Source organism: Theropithecus gelada, chromosome 16 (assembly GCF_003255815.1).
Source record: "Theropithecus gelada isolate Dixy chromosome 16, Tgel_1.0, whole genome shotgun sequence".
NCBI classification, from domain to species: Eukaryota; Metazoa; Chordata; class Mammalia; order Primates; family Cercopithecidae; genus Theropithecus; species Theropithecus gelada.
Window position 1 is genome coordinate 18,686,271 of NC_037684.1, and position 20,618 is coordinate 18,706,888.

General features: G+C 38.4%; 1 protein-coding gene across 2 annotated transcripts in view; it reads right to left on the reverse strand.

Moving 5' to 3' along the window:
* The window catches only part of STXBP4 (syntaxin binding protein 4), a 197,888-nt gene that overhangs the window by 147,503 nt on the left and 29,767 nt on the right, over positions 1-20,618 (reverse strand). For both annotated transcript variants that reach the window (XM_025361495.1, XM_025361493.1), the window contains exons 5-8: positions 19,547-19,653; positions 19,156-19,366; positions 18,111-18,189; positions 10,907-10,998 (exon numbers count right to left, since the gene is read on the reverse strand). In XM_025361495.1, coding sequence (XP_025217280.1) covers positions 10,907-10,998; positions 18,111-18,189; positions 19,156-19,366; positions 19,547-19,653 — 489 coding nt within the window. The remainder of the gene's footprint in view (positions 1-10,906; positions 10,999-18,110; positions 18,190-19,155; positions 19,367-19,546; positions 19,654-20,618) is intronic.

Below are 20,618 nucleotides of genomic sequence, written 5' to 3' on the forward strand. Positions count from 1 at the left end.
CAAGGTGCCCACTGCCGCTCCTGATCGGGCTAAAGGTTTGCCATTGTTCCTGCATGGCTAAGCGCCCGGGTTTGTCCTAATCGAGTTGAACACTGGTCACTGGGATCCACGGTTCTCTTCCGTGACCCACGGCTTCTAATAGAGCTATAACACTCACTGCATGGCCCAAGATTCCATTCCTTGGAATCCATGAGGCCAAGAACCCCAGGTCAGAGAACACGAGGCTTGCCACCATCTTGGAAGCCCCCCGCCACCATCTTGGGAGCTCTGGGAGCAAGGACCTGGTAACATTTTGGAGACCATGAAGGGACCTCCAAAGCGGTGAGTAATATTGGACCACTTTCACTTGCTATTCTGTCCTCTCCTTCCTTAGAATTGGAGGAAAATACCGGGCACCTGTCAGCTGGTTAAAAACGATTAGCACGGCCGCCGGACTTAAGACTCAGGTGTGAGACTGTCTGGGGAAGGGCTTTCTAAAAACCCCCAACCCTTCTGGGTTGGGAGCATTCGTCTGCCTAGAACCAGCTTCCGCTTTCAATTTCCTTGGGGAAGCCGAGGGCTGACTAGAGGCAGAAAGCTGTCGTCCCAAACTCCTGGCGTTAGCTGGTTGAGATCACTGTGCAGCCAGAAGTCTCTACTCAACAGTCACCCATGCGTGTGCCCCTACCTTTCTTTGTGACCCATATCTTCTGGGTCCCGACCATGACTTTCTTGAAAGTGTAGCCCCAAAATTCTCCTTACCTCTGAATCTACTTCCTCTGATCCCTGCCTCCTAGGTACTGATGCTTCAGACTTTCATTTCCTCTAGCAAGTTGTATCTCCAAAGCGAGCTAAGGAAGTTCTACATGTGAGCATCCTTAGGCAGCTAGTCTTGTCCCTGGTGTCCCTCCCAATTTAGGCATACAGCTCTTCACATGGGCAGTTATGTGGGACCTGTTCCCCAACACCCTTGCCAGGGCCCCAAGTTTGTAAATGGTTAAGAGAAGAGACAGAGAGACAGACAGACAGAGAGACAGAGAGGCGAGAGACAGAGGCAGAGAGCGAGACAGGTAGAGAGGCGAAAGAAGCAGAGGAGAAACAGGCAGAGAGGAGAAAAAGGGAGTCAAAGAGAGAAAGAAAAAGACAGGAATAGTAAAAAACAAACAAAAAACAAAAAACAAAACAGTGTGCCATATTCCTTTAAAAGCCAGGGTAAATTTAAAACCTATAATTGATAATTGAAGGTCTTCTCCCTGACCCTGTAACACTCCAATACTACCTTGTTGTCAGTGTAAACAAGGGCGTAGGCTGAAAACACTGAGACCACTGACAAACCGTAGCCTTCCTATCAAAAATCCTTAACCCAGTAACCCGGAGATGGCCCAAATGCATTCAATCTGTAGTGGCAAATGCTTTGCTAACAGAAGAAAGTAGAAAAGTAACTTTTAGAGGAAACCTCATTGTGAGCACACCTCACCAGTTCAGAATTATTCTAAGTCCAAAAAGCAAAAAGGTAGCTTACTAACTCAAAAATCTTAAAGTATAGGGCTATTCTGTTAGAAAAAGGTAATTTAACACTAACCACTGATAATTCCCTTAACCCAGCAGATTTCCTTACAGGGGATTTAAATCTTAATTACCATACGAAGGTCCAACCAGACCTAGGAGGAACTCCCTTCAGGATGACAGATGGTTCCTCCGGGGTGATTGAGGAAAAAACCACAATGAGCATTCAGTAATTGATAGGGAGACTCTTGTGGAAGCAGAGTTAGAAAAATAGCCTAATAATTGGTCTCCTCAAACTTACAAGCTGTTTGCCCTCAGCCAAGCCTTAAAGTACTTATAGAATCAAAAAGACTATCTCAATCCTGACTCCAAAGGTTACCTACACCCTCTCTGAAACGAATTTGCATAAGAATTGTTTATGGTAATGCATCTTGATGGCGCAGCTGGGTTGTTATGAAATACTCAGGAACCCAGTCCAGCTCTAGGACTCGCCCTCGAGCACAAAGGCAATGTTGGGCATGCTGGTAAAGGACTAGAATCCAGCAGCCCAGACCCCTTTCTTTGTGGTCAAGGAAGGCGGGAAAACAGGTGCAGGACTGCTACATTGGTGGGCGTAACTAATTCGATAAGCAGAGGCCCATGGGTGGTGATGCACCCTGGAAAGGAATAAGCATTAGGATCATAGAGGACGCTCTAGGACTAATGCTCATCGGAAAATGACTAGGGGTGCTGGCATCCCTATGTTCTTTTTTCAGATAGGAAATGTTCCCCTCAAGGCAAAAATGCCCCTAAGATGTATTCTGAAGAACTGGGACCAATCTGACCCTCAGACACTAAGAAAGAAACGACTTATATTCTTCTGCAGTACAGCCTGGCCACGATATCTTCTTCAAGGACGAGAAACCTGGCTGCCTGAGAGAAGTATAAATTATAACACCATCTTACAGCTAGACCTCTTTTGTAAAAAAGAAGGCAAATGGAGTCAAGTGCCATATGTACAAACTTTCTTTTCATTAAGAGACAACTCACAATTATGTAAAAAGTGTGATTTATGCCCTACAGGAAGCCCTCAGAGTCTACCTCCCTACCCCAGCGTCCCCCCAACTCCTTCCTCAACTAATAAGGAACCCCCTTCAACCCAAACAGTCCAAAAGGAGATAGACAAAGGGGTAAACAATGAACCCAAGAGTGCCAGTATTCCCTGATTATGCCCCCTCCAAGCAGTGGGAGGAGGAGAATTTGGCCCAGCCAGAGTGCATGTACCTTTTTCTCTCTCAGACTTGAAGCAAATTAAAATAGACCTAGGTAAATTCTCAGATAACCCTGATGGCTATATTGATGTTTTACAAGGGTTAGGACAATCCTTTGATCTGACATGGAGACATATAATGTTACTGCCAAATCAGACATTAACCCCAAATGAGAGAAGTGCCGCCATAACTGCAGCCCGAGAGTTTGGCGGTCTCTGGTATCTCAGTCAGGTCAATGATAGGATGACAACAGAGGAAAGAGAACAATTCCCCACAGGCCAGCAGGCAGTTCCCAGCGTAGATCCTCATTGCGACACAGAATCAGAACATGGAGATTGGTGCCGCAGATATTTGCTAACTTGCGTGCTAGAAGGACTAAGGAAAACTAGGAAGAAGCCTATGAATTATTCAGTGATGTCCACTATAACACAGGGAAAGGAAGAAAATCCTACCACCTTTCTGGAGAGACTAAGGGAGGCATTGAGGAAGCATACCTCCCTGTCACCTGACTCTACTGAAGGCCAACTAATCTTACAGGATAAGTTTATCACTCAGTCAGCTGCAGACATTAGAAAAAACTTCAAAAGTCCGCCTTAGGCCCGGAGCAAAACTTAGAAACCCTATTGAACTTGGCAACTTCAGTTTTTTACATTAAAGATCAGGAGGAGCACGCGAAACGGGACAAACTGGATAAAAAAAAAAAAAGGTCACCACTTCAGTCATGGCCCTCAGGCAAGCAGACTTTGGAGGCTCTGGAAAAGGGAAAACCTGGGCAGATTGAATGCCTAATAGGGCTTGCTTCCAGTGCAGTCTACAAGGACACTTTAAAAAAGATTGTACAACTAGAAATAAGCTGCCCCCCTGTCCATGGTCCTTATGTCAAGGGAATCACTGGAAGGCCAATTGTCTCAGGGGACAAAGGTCCTCTGAGTCAGAAGCCACTAACTAGATAATCCAGCAGCAGGACTGAGGGTGCCTGGGGCAAGTTCCAGCCCATGCCATCACCCTCACAGAGCCCCGGGTATGCTTGACTATTGAGGGCCAGGAGGTTAACTGCTTCCTGGACACTGGTGCGGCCTTCTCAGTCTTACTCTCCTGTCCTGGACAACTGTCCTCCAGATCTGTCGCTATCCGAGGGGTCCTAGGACAGCCAGTCACTAGATACTTCTCCCAGCCACTAAGTTGTGACTGGGGAGCTTTACTCTTTTCACATGCTTTTCCAATTATGCCTGAAAGCCCCACTCCCTTGTTAGGGAGAGACATTCTAGCAAAAGCAGGGGCCACTGTACACTTGAACATAGGAAAAGGAACACCCGTTTGTGGTCCCCTGCTTGAGGAAGGAATGAATCCTGAAGTCTGGGCAACAGAAGGACAATATGGATGAGCAAAGAATGCCCATCCTGTTCAAATTAAACTAAAGGATTCCGCCTCCTATACCCCAAAGGCAGTATCCCCTTAGACCCAAGGCCCAACAAAGATTCAAAAGAAACTGTTAAGGACCTAAAAGCCCAAGGTCTAGTAAAACCATGCAATAGCCCCTGTAATACTCCGATTTTAGGAGTACAGAAACCCAACGGACAGTGGAAGTTAGTGCAAGATCTCAGGATTATCAATGAGGCCATTGTCCCTCTATACCCAGCTGTACCTAACCCTTATACTCTGCTTTCCCAAATACCAGAGGAAGCAGAGTGGTTTACAGTCCTGGACCTTAAAGATGCATTTTTCTGCATTCCTATACATTCTGACTCTCAATTCTTGTTTCCCTTTGAAGATCCTTTGAACCCAATGTCTCAACTCACCTGTACTGTTTTATCCCGAGGGTTCAGGGATAGCCTCCATCTATTTGGCCAGGCATTAGCCCAAGACTTGAGCCAGTTCTCACACCTGGACATGCTTATCCTTCCATATATGGATGATTTACTTTTAGCCGTCTGTTCAGAAACCGTGTGCCATCAAGCCACCCAAGCACTCTTAAATTTCCCTATACCGCCTTATCCTCATCTCAAAACCCTAAAGCAACTAAGAGGGTTTCTTGGCATAACAGGCTTCTGCTGAATATGGATTCCCAGGTACGGTGAAATAGCAAGGCCATTATATTCAGTAATTAAGGAAACTCAGAAAGCCAATACCCATTTAGTAAGATGGACACCTGAAGCAGAAGTGGCTTTCCAGACCCTAAAGAAGGCCTTAACCCAAGCCCCGGTGTTAAGTTTGCCAACAGGGCAAGACTTTTCTTTATATGTCACAGAAAAAAACAAATAGCTCTAGGAGTCCTTAAACAGGTCCAAGGGATGAGCTTGCAACCCGTGGCATACCTGAGTAAGGAAATTGATGTAGTGGCAAAGGGTTGGCCTCATTGTTTACGGGAAGGGGTGGCAGTAGCAGTCTTAGTATCTGAAGCAGTTAAAATAATACAGGGAAGAGATCTTACTGTGTGGACATCTCATGATGTGAACAGCATACTCACTGCTAAAGGAGACTTGTGGCTGTCAGACAACCATTCACTTAAATATCAGGCTCTATTACTTGAAAGGCCAGTGCTGCGACTGAGCACTTGTGCAACTCTTAACCCAGCCACATTTCTTCCAGACAATGAAGAAAAGATAGAATAACTATCAAAAAACAATTGCTCAAACCTACGCCACTCGAGGGGACCTTCTAGAGGTTCCCTTGACTGATCCCGACCTCAACTTGTATACTGATGCAAGTTCCTTTGTAGAAAAAGGACTTCAAAAAGCAGGGTATGCAGTGGTCAGTGATAATAGAATACTTGAAAGTAACCCCCTCACTCCAGGGACTAGTGCTCAGCTGGCAGAACTAATAGCCCTCACTCAGGCACTAGAATTAGGAGAAAGAAAAAGGGTAAATATATATACAGACTCTAAGTATGCTTACCTAGTCCTCCATGCCCACACAGCAACATGGAGAGAAAGGGAATTCCTAACTTCTGAGGGAACACCTATCAAACATCAGGAAGCCATCAGGAGATTATTATTGGCTATACAGAAACCTAAAGAGGTGGCAGTCTTACACAGCTGGGGTCATCAGAAAGGAAAGAGAAATAAAAGGGAACAGCCAAACAGATATTGAAGCAAAAAGAGCCACAAGGCAGGATCCTCCATTAGAAATGCTTATAGAAGGACCCCTAGTATGGGGTCATCCCCTCTGGGAAACCAAGCCCCAGTACTCAGAAGAAGAAATAGAATGGGGAACCTCACGAGGACACAGTTTCCTCCCCTCAGGTTGGCTAGCCACCGAAGAAGGAAAAATACTTTCACCTGCAGCTAACCAATGGCACACTGTGAAGTGTTCCAAAGAAATAATCCCCTGCACTGCAGGTTATACATTTCAATCCCTGTATCTTTAACCTTCTTGTTAAGTTTGTCTCTTCCAGAATCGAAGCTGTAAAACTACAAATGGTTCTTCAAATGGAGCCCCTGATGCAGTCCATGACTAAGATCTACCACGGACCCCTGGACAGGCCTGCTAGCCCATGCTCCAATGTTAATGACATCGAAGGCAACCCTCCCGAGGAAATCTCAACTGCACAACCCCTACTACACCCCAATTCAGCAGGAAGCAGTTAGAGTGGTCGTCAGCCAACCTCCCCAACAGCACTTGGGTTTTCCTGTTGAGAGCGGGGACTGAGGGACAGGAATAGCTGGATTTCCTAGGCCGACTAAGAATCCCTAATTCTAGCTGGGAAGGTGACCGCATTCACCTTTAAAACAGGGCTTGCAACTTAGCTCACACCCGACCAATCAGGTAGTAAAGAAAGCTCACTAAAATGCTAATTAGGCAAAAACAGGAGGTAAAGAAATAGCCAATCATCTGTCGTCTGAGAGTACAGCGGGAGGGACAATGATTGGGATATAAGCCCAGGCATTCAAGCTGCCAACGGCTATCCTCTTTGGGTTCCCTCCCTTTCTATGGGAGCTCTGTTTTCACTCTATTAAATCTTGCAACTGCCAAAAAAAAAAAAAAAAAAAAAGGGAAGAAAAAGAAAAGAAAAGAAACTCTTTGATCCCACAATATTTAAAATAAGTGAAAATTTTAAAAAAATACAGAAATGACAAACTCAAAATTTCCCCTCTTTTGGGGACAGGTACATATGATCAAGAAGAAATACATTAGCAACGTCAAAGGTTCTGATTCTTAAGTTGGGTGATGGGTAAATATGTGTTTGCTTTATTATTCTTTAAACTGTATGTGTATAATACATTCTTGTACAGGATGAATGTTTTAATATAAAGAAATAAAAAAATTTTATAAAAATAATGCAAATAGTCTGTCACAGAAGGTGCTCAATATATGGTAATTCTTACATAAGTAATAATAAAATTACATAATGCAATTAACTACAGTGTACACTGATCTAGAGCTAAGCTTAGTAATAAATGAGTTTTGTTGAAAGTTCACACTAGATGAATACCACATGTCATGTTAGGTAAGCTCTTACATTTAAGTTGGAAGTAACATGTTTTATCAAAAAGTAGGTCTCATATGTAAGCACAGTATGTATGGGGAAAAAAGTAAAATAAGTTGGTTCCAATAATTTATTAAATGACTAAGGTCATCTTTTAACCTGAAGCAAAAATAAAAGTTTGTTAATTAGACAAATAAATGTACTGAAGTTTTTCTGATGTCTGAATGATGAATTTTAAAAATTACTTTGTTACAATATTAGTCACACACCTTTCAGCCTAATACAAAGAACATTTCATTAACATTGGGTATGTCATTGCTCTCTACAGTTTTCTTGAAATGTTACAGAAATGGCAAGAGGTAAAAGTAAATACCAGTGAAATGGCATCCATATCCCAAAGCATCTTCCATAGGTATAAATATATGGATAATGCAGAGGTATGATATTTGGATTTCAAGCCAAGCAATAAATTGTATCCCTATTTGCTAAGTTTATAATGCACATTTTTAAGTTTAATATTAGGATCAAATGAGACATATCCTATTCATACTTTGATACAATATATCACTACAAATAACTATGCTGAAATAACATTAAAATATCTGTATATTAAATCATTCTCAGAGTATTCATAGAAAGAGACAAATGTAACTCCATTTTATGGACAAGGAATTAAATAACTAGTTCAGTGTTATAAATTTCTCTACTTAAACCAATAAAATATAAAAGACTTCATGACAATGCCACATGTATATATACATATGTCTGAACATACATGTTTGTCATGTATGCGTGTGTGTGTGTATATATATATGACATTGTCTTGACAGGTAATTTCCTTAATCAAATTCTAACCTCTCTGCTTTCCTTAAAAATTGTACCAGGTAGGCTAATTACTTAATAAATTCATAATTAGCAAACATCCTTTCCTTGTGAAATTTTATTAAAGGCCGGGCGCGGTGGCTCAAGCCTGTAATCCCAGCACTTTGGGAGGCCGAGACGGGCGGATCACGAGGTCGGGAGATCGAGACCATCCTGGCTGACACGGTGAAACCCCGTCTCTACTAAAAAATACAAAAAACTAGCCGGGCGAGGTGGCGGGCGCCTGTAGTCCCAGCTACTCGGGAGGCTGAGGCAGGAGAATAGCGTAAACCCGGGAGGCGGAGCTTGCAGTGAGCTGAGATCCGGCCACTGCACTCCAGCCTGGGCGACACAGCGAGACTCCGTCTCAAAAAAAAAAAAAAAAAAAAAAAAAGAAATTTTATTAAAACACGTTTTCGAGCTGCCACATGTAATGTTTATAGAAGATGAAAAATATATACTAATTTATTTTATTTTAAATACCTGATCATATTGGCCATATTTATTACTGAATAGGAATATGTTAAAAAGTAATGGACAATAAAGTTGAATCTGTCTACAAAGTAGCAACCAAGAGAAGGACCTATTTCAAGCTGAGGTGATACTGATATTATGACATTAATATGTAACTATGCAAAACAAGAAGAGTAGCTCAAGAAATAATTTGGGTGGATAGACGCTAATGTAGATTTTAGGAAAAAAGTTATTAAGATAAATATAATTTCAGATTCTGAAAAAAAAGAATGCTCTACTAAGTAAAATTAACAAGTCTATCTTGATTAAGAGCAGAGGCAGAATTTATATCAAATGTGGGTTTCTTTGATGTAAAACTGGCATTTTACTTTTCCACAAAAATAATTTGTTTAGGCTTAAAGTAGAACCAAAACTGGAATTCAGATTTAATGGCCAAGCAACTCATATTTCTCAGAATCAATACAAATTTTGATTTTCATACCTCTAAGAATATTAATCAGATTAAAAATAATATCATGTACTAGAAAAATTTAAGTAAAATAACAAAGTCTGTCAGGTAAAGCAATTAGCTGGATAAATTTCTCCTTATCCAGAAGAATGAACATCTTGGATGTTCAGAAATGTATACTAAATCAATATCATTGAATAATTATTCATTTTTAGATATGTAACAGTCATGCTTTTAAACTTCAAACACTCTATTTTTGAAAATGTTACTATTAACTGATTGCAGACCAAGTGTTAGCCAGAACTTACATTTTAGCCACAAACAGAAACACATGTTACAAAAGATACTCAGGATTTTGAAAGTATAAAGGAAACATCTCAAGTATCTAATTAACTGGAAAATTTTATGGAGCACAAACCAGCTATTTAAACACTAATAGGTACTACAGGGTCTGTGGTGAAGACACTTATAATTTCATTGATAAAACAAGATATTGAAAAGATTACAGGGCACCAAAAAGTGAAGGTAAGTGCTATTAATGTGCAAAAGAAGGTAATGTTGGTCTGAACTATAAGAGTTAGCAAAGTCTGAATGAAGGAGATGGAATTGAATGACAAAATCCAGGACATCCTGCCTCAAAGTACGGCACTTTGGTGTTTAAGAAAATGGCAGAAGCAGGAAGGTCTTTCTTACCTTCTCTCACCTTTTCTCCCCTGAAGTGGGCCATAAAACCCAGCTGATTCTCCCCTAAAAGCAGATTAAAAGACCCTCATTCCAGAGAGGTCCTCCCTATACCCAGAGGAAAGGAAGTATCTTCAACTCTGAAGACACAGAGATGTTAAGAATCTGAACAACCAGGCCTTGCTATGCTCCCCCCAGTTTATTACCATTAGATTACACCCTTTTGTGCTCCAACTACACTTTTGTATGACTGTTCATAAAAATACAGTTTTCCCTGTTTCTTTGGGTTTTCATTTATGAAGGTTCTCATGTCATGTAAAACATACATTAAATAAATCTGCATGCTATTTTATTGTTAATCTGTCTTTTGTTATAGGTGTCTGGGCCATGAATCTACCGATGGGTGAGAAATCTTTTCTCCCCTGTGTGAGTTAGAATTTAGATAAGATTTAAATTGGCAATGAGAAAGGACTATCATAGGACCAAGCAAAGGTATGGATATAGGAATAAACAGACGTGTACTTTATTTTAGCTATGCATTTTAATACTCTTCCTAAAATGTAAAAATGCTTTATCCTCAAAAACTGACAGGAAGGTAGAGGTTGTGGACTTTCAGCAGTATATCCATCTTACATAAAAAAAAAAAAAAAAAAGAAAAAAAAAAGTGGCTTATTTTTCCCTTCAGATCCCTGGTAACCTGATAAGAAATGCTTCTGAGTGCTTTTCTGCCTTTACTTTTTCTTTTTTAATTATCTTAAGTTTCTTTTACATCAGAGTCTCAATGTTCCACTTTCCCCAGGACTATTTTTTAGTGCTTTAGTATATTGCCACCATCTTTCTATTTAGTGGACATCTGACTATTTTGTTCTTTAAAATTTTGTTTCTCTTTACTTAAAAAAATTGAATAATGGACTATTACTTGATTGCATTTATTGCCATTATCTATGAAGCCTCATCTACTTTGCCATAATTTGTTACATCTTTGCATACATTCTAGACTGTAAAAATCATATTTGTCTTATTCTCAGAGGAGAAAACTGTTTGATCCAAATGCCAATTTCATTATGAAAGATTTTATTTCTATTTTGTACTAGTGAACCAACATGAACTACCAAATTCAAATGTGAATTAAATAATTTAAATCCAAACTGCCATTCATTTAATTGTAAATAAGTAACTTCAAGAAACTAATGACTCCAGTACTTTATCCTCTCAAAGAAGGAGAGTACTTCTTTCCTGTTTTTGTCTTACGGAAGAAAAATGAAAATTTAAAGGATTTACCATTTCCAGTTTCTCTGCCTTAAAGCGAACAGAGGGATTTAGGGAGATCTTTTCTTGTAGTCCATAATTTTCAGTCCAGGCAGAAGCAACATCTAAGAGACAACAGGGTGCACATTAATTGGGAACTTAATTGGAATAGAAATTTTCATTTGACAGGATACGTTCTGAGTTCCTGCTGTTCAAAAATAATTCTAGCTAATCAGTTGGCAGCTTTTAGTTTTGTTTTCGTAACTTTTTCTTTTTTTTTCCTTTTCTTTTCTTTTTTCTTTTGAGACGGAGTCTCACTCTGTCACCCAGGCTGGAGTGCAGTGGCGTGATCTTGGCTCAATGTCCGCCTCCCGGGTTCAAGCGATTCTCCTGCCTCAGCCTCCCGAGTAGCTGGGACTACAGGTGCATGCCACCACGCCTGGCTAATTTTTGTATTTTTAGTTAGAGACAGGGTTTCATTATGTTGGCCAGGCAGGTCTCAAACTCCTGACCTCAGGTGATCCGCCTCCCTCGGCCTCGCAAACTGCCGGGATTACAGGAGTGAGCCACCGCACCCGGCCAGTTTTCATAATTTTTTTAAGTCTAAATTTTTTATATAAGCTGTCTTCACTTAAGTCCTAAGATACAAGAGTAGCCAATTATGCATTGTGAAGTCCCAAAGATATATTAACTTAAAAGACAAACATACATCCCACCACTACTACATCACCACAATGCCTTAAAAAGATAAAAAGTCTTTTTGTTCAAAGATGTTGATATTTTTTCAAGTGGTAAAAGTGTTTTGTGATGTGAATTCTGGAAGTACTCTGGAAAAAAAACATAAATGCAAGTCATTTCAAGTTTGCACATAAAGCATTATATAGATTCTGTACTTTGAGCTAAAAATCTTATCTCTTATTTTAAAGACAGGTTACATTTCAAGTAGCATAAATGAATTTTCAAGAGCTAAAAGTCATACACTTCTTATCCATTTTCCTACATCTTCTCAATATACCCTGATTATTTAAACGAGCCTTTGTCCTTATTGCACGAATAAAAAAGATGCTACAAAAGACCAGAACTTGAAATACTGTATGTTTTAATATGCCAAAGTTTGTAAAACAAATTCCTGTAATTCATGTTGATCTTACTATCTAAATTGCCACTATTCTAAATACACTTTTAAATGATATTTTACTAGTTCTACATAGAAACAAGAGGAAGAAGAAAAATCTTTGGAAAATGTCACATCTTTATGCAGTGTTTTAATTTTTTAAAATTTCTCAGAGCATCTGTCTCTAAGTACAAAATGATTTGCATTCTCTTAAGAATATAAGAAGTGCATATGAAAATAAATAGTCTTCCTCTAAACCTTTAACACATCCTTAACATTCTATGTAAAATCTTTAATATAGCTTATAGGTGTCAAGATCATAAAAAAATGGATGCTGACTTTTAGCTTCAAATGGAATTAAACTTTGAAAAAGACTGATTTTAGTATTAAATAGAATTTTTACAATTCTGATAAAAGTAAGTGAATCTCCTTTGTAATCATACCTAATTGTTGGCTATGAAATTAAAAATAATATATACATAGTGTGTATATATATACACACACATACATACACATATATTCACATACATATGTGGGTATGCATATATATACACACACATATACACACATATACATATACACACATATATGTATATGTGTGTGTATATATACATATAATTTTTTTATATACATACATGTAATTTTTTTCCTCTCCTAAGAGAAATTCTATGCCAAACCTAAAGTGTAGTATAAAGATCAGCATGGAGTGGAATGATATGGAAGACCAACCAGCAGATAACTTTATTTTTCATCCTTTAAGGTTTGGATATGTGAAGCTTGTCCAACGACTTCCAGCTTGGTGTTTGGCCTGCAATTAAGGCACATTAACACTAGGTGGACCCAAGTGAACCTGATTATGGTCTCAAAGACTAAACTTGGGCTTGAATTACTCATTTCAAGTGTTAAGTAATTGAAAGAGTTGCAGAGGGGAGAGCAAGGGGAAGAGAGGAGAATGAGAGAAGGTGAGACAGGAACACTTACAACATTGACATACTGAGGAATGTGTTCTCACGTTTTCCTACATCTAAGCATAAAAATTTGCTATATTGGCCGGGTGCAGTGGCTCATGCCTGTAATCCCAGCACTTCGGGAGGCCAAAGCGGGCGGATCATGAGGTCAGGAGATCGAGACCATCTTGACTAACACGGTGAAACCCCGTCTCTACTAAAAATACAAAAAATTAGCCGGGCGTGGTGGCGGGTGCCTGTAGTCCCAGCTACTGGGGAGGCTGAGGCAGGAGAATGGCGTGAACCCGGGAGGCGGAGCTTGCAGTGAGCTGAGATTGTGCCACTGCACTCCAGGCTGGGCGACAGAGAGAGACTCCGTTAAAAAAAAAAAAATGCTATATCTAACAGTGAAAAGAACAGAAGCTCCTATCTTCTATCTAAACAGTAAACTATGTACCTATATAAGCTCATTAATCTTCACAGTGACCACAGATGTTATTATTCCCATCCCAAAGATAAAAGACCAAGGCAGGAAAAGGTAAAGAAATTAACCTAGGTCACATAGCTAGTACATGATAATGTTAGGAGTCTAATCTCTTGTGACTCCAGACCAATGTTCTTAAATGTGTTCAACATCTTTAATAATGGGTTTGCTCATCTACAAAGTTGGAGGAATAAACCAGATTGCCTCATAGGAGTTAGAAGATCAACAATATCATAGAAAACTACTGTGAAAACATATACAGTATTATTAATATCAACACAGAGACACTGTATTATAAGGAGATTTAATGTAAAATTATACTAACCTTCATTTAACAATATGCAATCAGGGCTTAACAAAATCTTTTTCCAGACAACTTACACCTTTACTTTTGAGTTAAAACCTTAAGAGGGTCTGTGTATAACTCCAGCATACTTTGTCAATTCAGAGTAGCTTTACCCGAAAGCCCCTCACAGACAGTTTTCCTCATCTGCCAATGACATCTCTCTATCCCAGCCCCAAGCTCTTTATTTGCTCCTCTCTGGGGGAGTGAGTTTTTCCAAGTATCGCTTATTATTCTCTTGGATCTCTCTCCTTCTTGTCCTTCTCCTTCTCCTCCTCCTTCCCCTTCCTCCTCCTTCTCCTTTCTTTAGAGACAGCGTCTTGGTCTTGCTCTGTCTCCCAGGCTGGAGTGCAGTATCCTGAACATAGCTCACTGCAACTTTGACCTCCTGGGCTCACGTGATCCTCCCACCTCAGATTCCCAAGTAGCTGGAACCATAGGTGCATGCCACCATGTCCAGTTAATTTTTTAATTTTTGTAGAAACAGGGTCTCGCAATATTGCCCAAGCTGGTCTTGAACCCCTGGGCTCAAGTGATTTCTCCCATCTCGACCTTCCAAAGTGCTGAGATTATAGGTGTGAGCCACCATGCCTGGCTCCTCTCAGATCTTCTGTTCCTATCCTCTTTGTAGCAGCAGAAGAAAAGGAATGTTTTGTAAGGAAGGATCAATACAATTTACTTAATACCACGAACTCTGAATGGATATTTTTCCCCATAACTACTTTATTTCAGTTTCAAAACACTTGGTCTAAAGGAATTAAGTCTTTACACTATTAGTAAAGTTAAAATAATGACTATTTCTTCATGCAACAATTCTTTTTTTTTGAGATGGTGTCTTGCTCTGTCACCCAGGCTGGAGTGCAGTGGCATAATCTCAGCTCACTGCAACCTCTGCCTTCCGGGTTTAAGCAATTCTCCTGCCTCAGCCTCCCGACTAGCTGGGACTTCAGGCATGTACCACCATGCCTGGCTAATTTCTTTTTTTTTTTTTTTTTTGCATTTTTAGTAGAGATGAGGTTTTACTATGTTGGTCAGGCTGGTCTCGAACTCCTGATCTCAACTGATCTGCCCATCTCGGCCTCTCAAAGTGCTGGGATTACAGACGTGATATTCAACTTATATACGGCACTAGTGAACAACTCTGGATTTTGAAATAAATTTCTGTAATAGCATCGTTTTTGAAAATATTTAAATATTATGTGGATTTTTAAAATTCTAACCAATTTTTACACTTTGGGATGATTTTTAGATAAGAACAGACATAGAACTATCTAATTACATTTACTTTTGTTGAGGTTAACATTAAAATTTGTTTATATTTTTTGAATTAGTATCAGGTAACTGAAGGAATCTAGAAGTGATGGTTAATTTCTGATTTGTAACCATCTATAATTAGGTACTTATAACATGCAAATCACAATATATATAAATTATCTAGAGATAATTTAGAGGTGATTTTGCCTTTTTTCCACTCCCCAGAAATATCTTGCCTATTACATTTATGTAGAAGAAAATGAGACTGAGTTGACACAATTTCTACCCTAGAAAAAAGTTCCATCTTAATTGTATTTTAGTATTTACTTTACCTATAACTTACTTAAATATATTTTTCACTAACCTATTTTTCTACTACAGAATCTACCACTGTTCTTACAGCGACTGGTATACATTTACCTGAGATTATTTACTGTCAACAAGATCTCTGTTCTAATCACAGCTGACTCTTGGAGTCATCTGACCTCTAGTTCATCCTTAGTTCTTTCATTTGTGGTGCTTCCTTAACTTGAAACCATCTCCTGTGTTCAGTTATCAATTGATGTTTACCACGTTTTTCAAGATATGGATAATGTCTGACTTTTGACAAGAAATTTTTCTTAATTTCTGCATATTGTGACAGATTCCTTATTATATACTAGTTTTTGGGGTCAAGGGGAGGACATAAAATTGAATCAAGAATTGGAAGCTTTTCCTTCTGCTCTATAAACACGACCTAGAATATTATCTGAGCTATACTCTAAGCTATAGGTTCTGTATTATTAGTAACAGGAAAATTTAGTAGGCATACACTATGCACTAATTACAATATAAGTGCTTGACATGCATGATCTTGTTTAATCCTCATAACAACTCCGTGTAACTTGTAACTCTTTCAAGATTACAGAGTTAATAAGATGAAAGCAAGAACTTGAACACTGAGTCTGTATCCAGAGTCTGGTGGTAACCACTGTGCCTTCCTTATACCATACTCATAGCACTCACTACTTCTTTCCTTAGGCCTCTATGTTCATGTCTTTACATAATTTGTTTAAATGTGTTATTTATCCACAAGACAGAATGGTTTTTAGAGTAACAAAACCACTCACATCCTGCTCCGATTAACACAAAAAACTGCAAATAGTAGCTGCTTGATAAAATAAACATACACACACATCTATAAACAAACACATGCATATAAATTAGAATGTTTCCTAATTTGAATAATCAGAATTTTTAGCCCCATGTTTTATTTCACAATATACTATTAAGTATCTCACAGAAAATATCCTAATTTCTTCATAAATCCCATTGTACTGTATTCTATATAACACAGTAAATCCTTACTGAATAAAAGGTTAAAAGAGGCATTGAATAGTTCAATTACTTTAAAAGTTAAAAACATGTTATATAATTATTAATAATTTATAATATAATCAAGGAATAAAGGATTCTGACTTCCATCATCCAGCAATTTTGATGTTCATCTCATGACTGTTTCATTTGTCTTTTTCTTCTCATACAGGTTCCCAGTTTAAAATATAGTACATCCAGAGACTGGAAATTAATTACATAAGAGGAATAATACTATAAAGTTTCTAAGGGTCAATAAATCTAAGTAAAAGCAAATATAACTCATGGCTGAAGATTGCTATTAACCCACTGGTAAATACCACCCCAAATCGGAGTAAACCACTGTGGAATCTAGTATAAACTCCTGTAAAGATTGGCAGCTATTGGGCTGGGAGCAGTGGCTCATGCCTGTAATCCCAGCACTTTGGGAGGCTGAGGCAGGTAGATCACGAGGTCAGGAAATCAAGATCATCCTGGCTAACACGGTGAAACCCCGTCTCTACTAAAAGTACAAAAAATTAGTTGGGCATGGTGGCGGGCACCTGTAGTCCCAGCTACTCGGGAGGCTGAGCCAGGGGAATGGCATAAACCCAGGAGGCAGAGCTTCGACAGAGCGAGACTCTGTCTCAAAAAAAAGATTGGTTGCTATTTAATTTAAATTAATGCTTCCTTATTTTTCTGTTCTTATATGAATAATGCTATTAAAACAAAACTAAAATATACAGGTAAAAATTTGCATTATAATTAGGTATATATAATTAGTTTTTCAGTTATGTTTAGTCTTTTTATGGTTGTGTTTAACTTTTGGAGATAATTTCAGGAGACTTTTTCTTGATATTGATCCTGTAAGCACCTTACAACCAAATAAAAATCCTTATTTTACACTTGGCTTAGATAATTAATGCTTTATTGTTTTAAAAAGTCAGTAAATCATTTTATGGTAATTAAGAATCAATAATAATGAATTAACAATACTGACATCCTTTCTGATTGATATCCATATGATTTCTTCCAAAAAAACAAGACACATTTCTTTTCTTTTTTTTTTTTTTTTTTTGAGACGGAGTCTCGCTCTGTAGCCCAGGCTGGAGTGCAGTGGCCGGATCTCAGCTCACTGCAAGCTCCGCCTCCCGGGTTCATGCCATTCTCCGGCCTCAGCCTCCCGAGTAGCTGGGACTACAGGCGCCCGCCATCTCGCCCGGCTATTTTTTGTATTTCTTAGTAGAGACGGGGTTTCACTGTGTTCGCCAGGATGGTCTCGATCTCCTGACCTCGTGATCCGCCCATCTCGGCCTCCCAAAGTGCTGGGATTACAGGCTTGAGCCACCGCGCCCGGCCATTTCTTTTCTTAAGGTATGCTCCCTTCTATAATGTGTTTTCTGAAAGGTGTATTTAATATGCCTCATCAGTATTGCACTAAAAGGACACGGCAACCTAATCTTGATCTTTATAGAAGACTTTTCATTATTTGATTTAAACAATTCATGAATTATTATAGCTTTATAAACACTGTTATGACAATGCATCTTTTGAAATTTCAACTCTTTGTTCAGAGAAATTTCTAATAAAAGTCATATTTTAACAGGGACCAACATAAAGACATTAATTTTAATTTTTCATACACTGAAGGAAAAAAGACATAATTCACCCTTCTTCGAAGTCTTAAGTCACATTACATACTCCTCATTGAGAGAGAATTGAAAAATAAAAAAACAGGAAAGAGAAATTAAACGTGTATTTACCTGTATTAGACAAACCCACAGAACTGTTTTCTGAAGAAGTAATTGGAATCTGTTCTGTTTTGTTGTATCCAGTTTTTATCTGTGAAAGAAAATGAGGAACATGCAATGTCATTTACTAAAGTAGGTCACTTGAAGCCCATGTTAACATAAAAAGAATGGTTACAGAGATTAAAGTAATTGTCCCTCAAACATGAACCCTCTAAAATTTTGGTATATGCATCTTCAAACAAAGCAATTCAGAATTAAAGGTAACAATTGCTTTCAGCTCTACCACATCCAAGGATAACAAAATATAAGGCCACACATGTTGTCTTTTAAAAGTATTATAGCTGCAAGTGACAAAGTATAAGGGGCTGACAGAAAATCGTATACTCTGTCTCTGTTCAGCATGTACCAGAGACTGAAGTTACCTTTGACGAATTTTATTCTACTGACTAAAAGCATAAGTTCCCTATTTTACAGCTAACACAGACATAAATAATACACTCTTTATTCTATAACTGTAATTTGTTAGGACAGTATAGCAGTTAGTAATTGAGTATGTTAATTCTGATATAGAAATTGCCCATTTTGTGTGATTCTACTTGGGTGAACTATAGCACGCATGAAGGTGCAATACCCTCTTAGACTGGATTAGCCTGGGATTAGCCTCACTATGTGGGAAAGAAGCTAAGGAACAAAAGGAAGATGGCCTGACTTCAGTCAAGCAGAGAACAGAAATGGCAAATAACTAAACCAACTGAAACTAAATATGACATTCCTAACATAGTTTTGAGTGATATCTAGGCATATCTTTGTGGAACCATTTTGTCAAGCTGGTATTTTCTAACCCATCATGCTTCTGGCCACAGGACATGCTGACTTAAAATATGTTTATTGAAAACACAGCATCAAAATTTTAAATAGAAAAAAATAAAAAAAACTTTCAAAGAAATATTAATTTGTTAACAATTTTACTGAAATAATTCTATACGTATATAACCAATGTAAAAATGTATAGGGAATTTATGGAGTACATACATAAATTTAAGATTACCTGACTTACCTCACAAGAAGGTAAAATGGCATTATTTGTTTTGGGAGTGGATGAGGTCTTTGGGATTAGTATTTCAGGAGGAGAAGAAAAAAAACTAAATGTTGAGGCTTGAGGTCCATATTCTCCTGAAGCTTCTACAAGTGATGTACATGACAGATTTTCTGGCTGAATGTTGTTGGATTTTTGTCTGATGAATGCTATCTCCCAAGCAGATTCTGACCTAGTATTAAAAAGAAATCACTTTATGGATATGCTACGAATACAGTACAACTGAATTCCAAGATAATGTTTCAAATGTTATTAAAAAATATTTCTTATAAAGTACTTAACACATCTTAAATTACTGCTTCCAAGGAGACATCTTAAATGACTCATTCTATCCCATGGGTAGTATAGTTACCTCAACTTGGCTCTGGTAATTATGCTTTTTGCCTCTTCAAATGATACACCAATCATAGATTCCTTGTTGACTGAGACAAGTTGATCTCCTGGTTTCAAACGACCATCCTAACAAAAACAGTAACATTTATAAAGGAACTAATGGGGTATTTAAAAAAAATTGATGCAATTAAAGCAATGAAAAGTTTTTGTGAAGAACACCTTCAAAAAGAGTAAAAAGTAAAATCTTAGACAATCTCAGTAGCAAAATGTCTTGATTAAAGTCTGGTTTAGTAATATATATGAGTAAAATGGAATGGTTCATGCATTCCATGAATAAATTTACATGCTAAAGAATTCTGAATATGGCAGGTAGGACATAGGCCAGTATACCAGGAAAAGGGACCTGTTTTAAAACTGAGCACTATGAGGCTGATCAAGCTCTGACTCTGTGATAAAGTGGGCCAAATAACTGTGGGATTATTTCAGAATACAAACCTCATTTACTTTAATTTCTCTGCATTCCTACATATTTCCTCCCACCGAACTGTTTAATGTGCAGTTATCCCACATTGAAATTTTTAAAACTTTAGTCAAGGGTCTTTTTTTAATAAAATTTTTAAATTTTCAAAATTTTTTGTAGAGATGAGGTCTCATAACACTGCCTAGGCTGGTCTCAAACTCCTGGGCTCAAGCCTAGAATCACCTCGGCCTCCCAAAGTTCCGGGATTACAGGTGAAAGCCACTGCGCCTGGCCAAGGATTTTAATTATATTGATCCTACCTGTATTTCAGCATCATCTTTTTTACTAGACCTGCTATCCCCCTGTGATTAAGGCCTAGTTGGCTGTGCATATATTGTTAGCCATGTCCTGCTAATAATGACAATTCTAACTGGCTGCCTGGTGTTGCCTTTGCTAAGGCCTGGCTTGCTCATAGCTAGCCTAACTGAATAAGACAGAGCATATCAGGAACAAGAGTTAATGTAGTTGTTAGATAAGTTTCCCAGTTTTTGTCTTTTCTTTTCATTCAAACCAGAAAATAAAAATAAGCTTTCTTCTTTTACAGCTCCTAAGGTATTTCCCTATTTATCAT